The 9,358-nt window shown below is 42.8% G+C and overlaps 1 protein-coding gene across 2 annotated transcripts in view; it reads left to right on the forward strand.

Annotated features, from left to right (window-relative positions):
• Necap1 (NECAP endocytosis associated 1) overlaps positions 1–8,336 on the forward strand; it is a 16,251-nt gene extending 7,915 nt beyond the window's left edge. The window contains exons 2-9 of one of the 2 annotated variants that reach the window (XM_029559819.1): positions 179–279; positions 434–538; positions 1,203–1,284; positions 1,934–2,042; positions 2,130–2,310; positions 5,981–6,083; positions 6,397–6,504; positions 6,636–8,336. In XM_029559819.1, the coding sequence (XP_029415679.1) occupies positions 179–279; positions 434–538; positions 1,203–1,284; positions 1,934–2,042; positions 2,130–2,310; positions 5,981–6,083; positions 6,397–6,466 (751 nt within the window). In that variant the 3' untranslated portion in view covers positions 6,467–6,504; positions 6,636–8,336. The remainder of the gene's footprint in view (positions 1–178; positions 280–433; positions 539–1,202; positions 1,285–1,933; positions 2,043–2,129; positions 2,311–5,980; positions 6,084–6,396; positions 6,505–6,635) is intronic. The other variant, XM_008825334.2, reaches the window with a different exon arrangement.
• The last annotated feature ends 1,022 nt before the right edge of the window (positions 8,337–9,358 follow it).

Genomic DNA, 9,358 nt, shown 5'->3' on the forward strand with positions numbered 1-9,358 from the left:
GTAACTCCAGCCAGGGGATCCGACAGCCTCTTCTGTCCTCTGTGGGCATTGCATGACATGGGTGCATTTACCTACATGCAGGCAATACACACATACACATAAAATAATAAATAAAACATTAAAAAAAAAAAAAAGGAAACGCACCTGAGACCTCAGGCTTCCCGTTTTCCTGTCCTAGGGCATCTGACTGGAAATTAGACCAGCCTGATTGGACTGGTCGCCTCCGAATCACTTCAAAAGGGAAGATTGCCTATATCAAACTTGAAGATAAAGTTTCAGGTAAAGTGCAGGTGACCCCTTAAAGCATTAAGTGTATTGGTTTGGTGTGCTTTTATAAGTACCTTCAGGTTGGGAACGACGGTGGAAAATTACCTGTCAAATGGAGTTAGTTTGCTGCTGCTTTTGCTTAAAGAGATCTCTTTCTCCCCTGTAGGGGAGCTGTTTGCTCAGGCACCCGTAGAGCAGTATCCTGGCATTGCTGTGGAGACGGTGACAGATTCCAGCCGCTACTTTGTAATCCGGATTCAGGATGGTACTGGTAAGGGATGGTACTGGGATTTTTGGCGGGATAAGCTTAGGAAGTAGTTAATGTATTCCACTAAAATTGTGTCCAAGTGACATTTCTCTTACATTTGTTAGCTTTTTCTTCCCTTTTCTTCAAACTTAACTGTGGTCACTGAAGGAAAGAATCAACATTTGTAATAGATAGGAACATACATTCAAGATGTGGTAATTAATAAGTAGGACTTAAATAAATCAAAATGCCTATTTAACAAAAGAACACATGCTCATTGTGGTGGTTTGTGGTGGGACTGTCTTGAACCATCCATTTCTAGGGCATTAATTCTCAATCATTTCTTCCTAGTTTATTATATAACAGAGAGAACCGAAGACATGATAAATAGTTTTGGTTTTGTGGGCCAAGTAGTCTGTGCTGTAATTGCTGAACAGAGTTTGGCTGTTGCAGTGTGAAAGTAGTCACAGACACTATATATCCAAGTTGATGTGGCTGTATTTCAATAGAACTTCATTTACAAATCTGTTTTACAGCAGGATTTGGCCTTTGGGCTTTATGGTATCTGATGACTCCTGGTCTGTGACAAAATACTTAATAGATTTTCTGTAGGTAGGGTAACATGTATTTCTATTAGGCAGAAATTGTCATAGGGAACAAATGTTCAGACTGCTCCTCCTTTTCACAGGGCGCAGTGCATTCATTGGCATTGGCTTCACAGATCGGGGAGATGCTTTCGACTTTAATGTTTCGTTGCAAGATCATTTCAAGTGAGTGGGCGCTGTCTCTCTTGCCAGGTTGTTTAGTTAGTTATGAATGTGTTACTGTCTTCTTTGTATCTATTGCTTTCTTTCCATACAGTCTGTGATATATTCTAGATCCGTGGGTCACTGGTTTGTGTAGATGCTTTTGTTTATACCTCTCGGGGGTCTACTCTTACTTTTAGGTGAGTAGGGAGGCCTGCGGTAGCAGTGGGCCTGTCCTCGCAGAGCCTGCTGCCCGCTTGGTTTGGCATTAAGTAGCCGATGTGTTTGGTGCCCACCTGACTTGGGCGCAGCTGTAGTGAACAGCACCTTGCACACCATCTCTTCCTTCCTCAAGCAGAGGCTTCTTTATTACTTCAGGACTTTGAAGTTGTGAAAAACACGAGTGGAACCTGCAGGAGCAGTAACGAACACATCTATGCTGGCACAGTGCTCAGCTGCATGGCGGCTGGAAATTGGTGGCTGGATGCCCTCTTCTTGGGAGGGATAAGTCTGATAGGCATTCTGTGGTTCCTCAAACTGAACCCCGGTTGGCCTTTCTTTTCTCTCTGCTTTCTGCAATCCCAGTTTATCTAAATGAAATATATCCAGATTTGTGTGTTATACTTGGCATCAGGGATTTTTTAAGCTAAGATAACTTACTGTTTTCCCAAAGGTGGGTAAAGCAGGAATCTGAGATATCCAAGGAATCTCAGGAAATGGATAATCGTCCCAAGTTGGATCTAGGCTTCAAGGAAGGACAGACTATCAAGTTGAGTATTGGGGTGAGTATGATTTTCAAAAATATTTTTTTCCTGTTATTCTGTAAGTTTGTGACATGCCGCTTTCTCCCTTCCTTTTTCCTTTTGTAGAACATTACAACCAAGAAAGGAGGTGCTCCTAAGCCCAGGACCTCGGGGGCTGGGGGTCTAAGCTTACTCCCACCTCCACCTGGAGGCAAGGTCACGATTCCCCCACCCTCCTCGGTTGCCATCAGCAATCATGTCACCCCACCGCCCATTCCAAAATCTAACCATGGAGGTAGTGATGCAGGTAAATCTAGTATTTAAATTTGAAAAACCTTATCTTATGGTTTAATTGGATAGTAGCCATTGACCAAGGAGTATTGATGTTTTGGCTAAGAAATTCCTTTTGGTACTGACAGGGTGAATTTGGCAAGGGGTCAGAGTTTTTCTGGTGAACTGGCTCCTAGTAGGATTTCTGCCATAAAATATGTGGTTGTTCAGAAGACCATTTCCTCCTCTATTTGGTGTGGAAGCATGTGAGCCAGGTGGATCAAGATGGTGGCTATGGCTCTGCTACTCATGTCTGAATGTACTTGGTAAACATTACTTAAGTTTTAAAACAAAGCTATTCATGCCAGGCATGGTAGCACATGCCTTTAGTCTCAGCATGTGGGAGGCAGAGGCAGCAGCGGGGGGGGTCTCTGAGTTCAAGGCCAGCCTGGTCTACATAGCGAGTTCCAGGCCAGCTGGGGCTACAGGGAGACCCTGTCTCAAAAAGACAAAAAAAAAAGTTATTTATCTGTTTTTATTTATTTGTGTACTGTATGCCTCCCTCCATCACCTCTCTCATGTAGTCCAGGCTGGCCTCAGACTCCTGATTCACCTCTCTCCATTTCCCAAGTATTGGGATTATGTGTGTGTGCCACCGCACCAGCTTAAATTCTTTGAGACTCAGTTTCTTTGCTGCAAAATGGAGATAAAAAACTACCCCAGAGTGGTAAGGAAAATGATGGGCAGTGCCTAGTACTACCAAGCACTGTGTAGCCATCCAGTAAAAAGGAGGAGACATCTAGGTTTGTGCGCACATTTGTGTTCTTCCAGTCAGGTGGTGGACACATGGGCAAGCCCAGCACTTGAGAGACTGAGGCAGGAGAATCGTAAGTTAAGGCCTGCCTGCTTAGATAAGTCCCAGACCAATCTGAACTGTGTAGCTAGACTCTCAGAAAAGCAAAATCTGATCAAGCAACCAAATAAAATTTGTGTTTTTCCTTACTATCTGGAGGAAAAACAGGTAATATAACATGTAGTTATATTTCCTCTTTTTGAAAAATGAGGCCATGAGGCCATTAGGAATCAAATAAATTCCTTTCCTTTTTCTCCCCTTTGAGACAGGATCTGGCTGTATTCCCAGCTGGCCTGGAACTGCCTATGTAGACCAGGCTGGACTTGAATTTACAGAGATCCACCTGCCTCTGCCTTTCTCAAAAAAAAAAAAAAGAGGATTTTGCTGTGTAGTCTAGGCTGGTCTAGAGCTCATTAAGTAATTTATTTATTTATTTTTATTTTATGTATGTACGTGTGTATGTATGTGTGTATAGCTGTGGTGTGCAATGCCTGTGGAGTCTAGAAGAGGGTGTTAGATCCCCTGGAACTAGAGTTAAAGATGGTTAGCTGCCATGTGGGTACTGGGAACCAAACCTAGGTCCTCTGCAAGAGCAAGCAGTGCTTTCAACTGCTGAGCGATCTGCCAAGCCCCAGGATTTTTTGTTGGTCTTTTTGAGACAGGGTCTCCCTGTAGCCCCAGCTGACCTGGAATTCGCTATGTAGACCAGTTTGGCCTTGAACTCAGAGGCAGGCCTTGAGATCGCCTGCATCTGCCTCCCGAGTGCTGGGATCACAGGTGTGTGCCACCACACCTGGCTCTTTTTACTATTTTTTAATTTTGAGACTGGGTCTCTTGTAGACTAGGCTGGCCTCAAACTTGTGTAGCTGAGGATAGCTGTGAGCTCCTGATCCTCCTGCCTTCGACTCCCAAGTGCAGAGATTTCAGGTGTGCACCACCATGCCCATTTTCTGTTTTATTTTTAAAGTTGGCAACAGAGTAATGGATTTCTTTATGGCATTTTATTACACGTGTCTTATGCATTATTGTAATTTGTTCCCTTCTCTTACTGCCCCCTCGATGTCCTCTGGTCCCTCTGTGTCCTCTGCCTGCCTCTCGCTGGTTCCTCTTCATGAGACTCTTGGGAATTTTTAATATATTGGATATTGGATAATGCAGATTTTTTTTTCAATTGATTACAAAGGCTAAGCTTTCTCTTTCTGGAATTTTAGAGGTAAAAATATTGTAGCCTACTTATTTTGCATAGTGTCACCAGAAGTAATACTTTAAGATTAAAAAAAAATTTATTTTTATTTTATATGTATGAATGTTTTGCCTGCCTGTATGCCATATGTGTGCAGTGCCTGCAGAGATCAGAAGAGGACTTTGGATTCCCTGGAAGAGTAGTTAAGGAGTTAGCTGTTGTGTGGGTGCTGGGAACCCAGGTCCTCTGCAAGAGTAGCCAGTACTCTGAACCACCGAGCCACCTCCAGCCCCAAGATTTTTTATTTTCTTTTGAGACAGGTTCTCACTATGTAGTCTTGGCTGGTCTAGAACTTGCTATGTAGACCAGGCTGACCTTAAGCTCACAGAGATAGGCCTGCTTCTGCTGCCTTTAGAATGCTGATTAAAGGCCACTCAACAAAATTAAAAAAATTCTTTTTTCTAAGTTGGAATTTTTATTGGGTGAGATAGTAGCCTAATTATCCTAATAATACACTTAGTTATATTTCATCTAAGGAGAGAGTGTGAGTGAGAGGCCTTAAATATTGTGACCATGCACCTGAAGATTTATTCTTTTAACTTAAACCTTTTATTTTGAGAATTATAGATTCACGTACAGTTAAGTGAAATACTGAAAGAGGGCTGGAGAAATGACTGCAGTTAAGAGCACTGGTTGCTCTTGCAGAGGACCTGGGTTCGATTCCCAGCACCTACATGGTGGCTAACAACCATCCTAACTCCAGTTCCAGAGGATTTGATGACCTCTTTTGACCTCCTTGGGCATTGCACACCATGGGTACACTTACATACATGCAAGCGATAAATTCAAACATAAAATTTAAAAAACTGAAAGGAAATAGGTGTGGTGGAGCACACCTGGAATCCCAGCTCTTTGGAGGTGGAAGCAAGATGGGTGGGAACTCAAGGGTCACCCTAAAGAGCATAGCGATTTTGAGGCCAGCCTGAACTTTCAGAGGCTTTGTCTCAAATAAGAAAGAAAGGAGGGGAGGGAGGAGGGAGGGAAAGAAGGAAGAAAGAAAGAGAAATAATGAAAGGAATTGTGTGTCTTCAGTGTCCCTTACAACATCTTACAGCGCTATTGTTGAATATCACTATCAGAAAATTGACTGAAACCATCTTCTAATTCTATTCAGGCTTCATATTTATGTGCTCTCATTTATGTGTACATTTTAGCATGCGTGACTTTAGTTCTGTGCAGTTTTATCATGTGTAGGTTCATGGATCCATCATCATAGTCAGGCTACAGACCAGCTTTTCCGTCACTGAGAATCTTGTGTCACCTTTTGTAACCATACGTGTCTCCCTCCTTGCCTTCCATCTCCATCCCTAACCCTGGTAATCACTAATCTGCTCTTCCTGTAAAGTTGTTCCTTCAGCAGTGTTATATAAATGGGAACTTTTGGGATTGGCTTTTCATCCAAGGTGTATATATTGAGCTTTCTTTTTTATTGCTGAGTACTATTTTATGATATGGATTTACCAGTGTTTTTAACCATCACACAAGGAAGGACATCTGGATTGTTTCCAGTTTTGCATGATTACAAATAAAGGTGTAACATTTGTGTGCAGTTTCCATGTGAGCATGTGTTTTAGTGTTTCTCCTTTCTTTTCCCTCTTACCTTCTGTTCAGATGTCCTTTTAGATTTGGACTCTCCTGCTCCTGTCACGACACCAGCACCAGCTCCAGTTTCTACAAGCAGTGACTTGTGGGGAGACTTCAGCACTGCATCCAGGTAGGGGCTCAGTGCAGCCATTGTCCCCTCATGTGGGGAGTGAAGATGTGCAGTCAGAGGCAGCTTTGATCTGGGGAGGCACGGGATTTGCAGGGCATGTGGAGTCTTGTTCTAGGGAAGGAAACCAAGGAATGCTGGGACTAGTGGGAGAAGAAAGCTGTAGGGTGAGGCTTGAGTGGGATAGTTTACGCTTCTCTGAAGAGTGGTTTCAGGAATTCTGGACAGTGGTTTCTTGAAACTGACAAATAAAGAATGGACTAGTTATGGGGCTGGAGGATGGCTCAGTGGTTAAGAGCACTGATTGCTCTTGCAGAGGACCTGGGTTCCCAGCGCCCCCATGGTGGCTAACAACCATCCGTAACTCCAGTTCCAGGGGAAGCTGACACCCTCTTCTGACCTCCGCCGGCATTGCACGACACAGGTGCACTTACGTATTGGCAGGCAGTATACTCATACACATAAAATAAAAATAATAAATAAAATATTTTAAAAGAATGGACTAGCTACCCTGATGCTGTGCCTTTGGCTTTCTGTCTTTGTCTTGTCTTGCAGCTCTGTTCCAAACCAGGCACCACAACCATCCAACTGGGTCCAGTTTTGAATAGCATTGGCCAGACACTAAGGACAGACTTGAAGAATGAAAATGACCTGGAGGACACCATTCTATGAGGGCAGCTGGGAAGGCCTTCATTCCCCAGAACCAGAACTAGTGGACAATCTTTTTCATAGCTTCTTCATTGCATTCAAGCTGATTTCTTGGTCACTTCTGTGTTGTTACTTGCTGCACAGGCAGGAGAGTATCTGTTATTTCCTACTTATAACCAAGGCAGGGAAATAGTGGATCTTACCACACTGTGGCTGAGTATGCAGAGTTCAGAAGGCCAGCCTTTTGAGTGGGAAGGATTGCTAACATCTGTAAAGAATTTTCCCATCTTTTAAATTCTTGAACTTATTTTGGAATCATCCCATGACTCTTGTGTGCCTCTTTGTGAAGCCCTGTTTAGCAATTTCAGTCGAGACAAAAACCTTGAAACTTTCTTTTCCACTAACCGAAGACTGTAAAAGTGGATAGGCTGGCCTGAGTATTTATAAATTCAGAATAGCGATAGGGGTAGGTCTGGAGAAAGATCTGTGTCCTGGGTCTCTTCTGCAAGGCCTTTTTCAGACTGACCCTGCTCAGTGACCGTCCAGTGCTGGGTGCAGCTCCACTGCCCTCCTTGTGTTTACATGTCTCTTTCTATGATGAGAGGGCTGTGTTGGTGACACCTCCACTGTTCTTTACTGGGTGGTGAATTATGTAGCATCTTTGACCAGTGGATATTTCTGATATGACGGAGGTTAAGGGGCTGTGCTTTTTAAGTTTTATTCCACAAAAGTGTTTAATTTCTTGGAACTCTATGTAGTTGGCTGCATTTGAAGGATAGCATTAATTTATATTCATCCCTTATTTAACCTGAAGTTAAACAGTTAAGGTTTTTAACCTGATCTGTAGAACAGAGGCTGAAAGCACTTAACTCTCATTCAGTGCCCACATTGCCTTGCTGCCTGGTTATCTCTCCCCTTTCCGTAGACATTTCTTTTTCAATCCATTGAGCTCTTCAAAAGAAAGCTGCTATTATAATGTTGTGTTTGAAGGAGGTTGGAGAGTCACAGTTTTACCTGTGACAGGTTTTGCCCAGGTTTTGGTACCTACCAGCTAGAACATCTTAAAAGCAAGTTGTCCCACTACTTTCCTTTCCCTCTGCCCCACCATTCCTTTACAATGCTGTGAATAGACTCCCTGTCCTCACATCAGTGGGTACCATCAGTTCTGTTTGTTAATGGGTAATTTGAGGGCAGAGTGGGTGGGTGCACAGTCTTCCCTGAGCACCCGTTTGGATATGTACATTCTGACTGAAGAGGTTCCTTATATTTAGTTTCAAATGCATTGTTTCTCCTGGACTTTCTTAACTTTTCTGACCTTGGGTCCATTTTGTTTTCATTGCCTCCCGTTCCAGGCAGCTCTGCTTGTAGAGCCATAGCAGAACATTTTAAAATTCCAGAAAAAAAACACTAAGGAAAGTCTGTGGAATCACTAGTGACTGTCGGGAGACCTAGTTTCTCAGTCTTCATGTTGTGTTCTTTGTATTCTTTGAGATGATAATATATTATGTATTTGATTGCTGAAAAATTGATAAATGAAGTTTAAGATATATGTATATAAAGCGTATGCCGTATTGGTGCAATAATGGTAATTAAAAATATGGAAAAAGGTGGTGTTTTTGTTTTGTTTTGAAACGGTGCCCCACAGCCCCAGGTGGCCTGTTACTTGTTATGTAGACGAGGCTGGCCTCAAACTCACAGAGCTCCTGCCTCTGCCTCCTTAGTGCTGGGATTTAACGTATGTCCCACCATGCCTGGCTAAGGTGTTTTTTTGGTTTTTTTCAATCTTTTAATTAATTAATTAATTATTATTTTTTTGTCTTTTAGAAACAGGGTCTCCCTGTAGTGGGGCTGGCCTTGAACTCACAGAGATCCGCCTGCCTCTGCCTCCCCAGTACTGGGACTAAAGACATGTGCCACTATGCCCGGCTGCAATCTTTTAATTTATGCCCCATTCCTCTTCCTCTGCCACTGCTGGGAACTGAACCCAGGGACTTGTGCTTACTAGGCAAGCACTTTACTTCTCAGCTGCATCCCCAGTCCCAATTTGTCTTTTTAATTGATGACCTAGCACAAAAGGGCCAGTAGGTAATATATATATGGACATGCTTATTACTCTTTCTTAAGAAGTAGGGCTTGTGCACAAGGTTCTATACCAAGAGAGTATCCCTTACAATAAATGTTTATTATGTATTTGGGTACAGTTAATTTGATTTGCCTCAGCTCACTGAGATCATCTTTCACATCACACAGTTGTCAGCAGCAGAAATGAAAGGGTTCAGTGAAGTAGGCAGAACATAGATCACGGAAATCAGAAAGGGGTTGGTGTTCTCACTTGGTGACTATATTGTCCTAGAGATGAACCAGAATACCATGGGCCCTGCTTTACAGGAGATGCTAAAAGTAGTTCAAGCTGAGTCACAGTGTCGTAACTAACAACATGAGAACATGGAAAACTAACCGTAAAGGTAGAGTCAAGTCACAAATATGGTAATACTGTGTCATGGTAAGAAACCTATGTTTTTAGTTAATACAATGGTTAAAGGACAAGAATATTAAAAAATTAAAACTAGGGCTGGAGCGATGGCTCAGTGGTTAAGAACACTGGTGGTTCTTGCAGAAGACCCAGGTTT

The sequence above is a fragment of the Nannospalax galili genome, unplaced genomic scaffold (genome assembly GCF_000622305.1).
Source record: "Nannospalax galili isolate Female #2095 unplaced genomic scaffold, S.galili_v1.0 scaffold589, whole genome shotgun sequence".
Lineage (NCBI taxonomy): Eukaryota > Metazoa > Chordata > Mammalia > Rodentia > Spalacidae > Nannospalax > Nannospalax galili.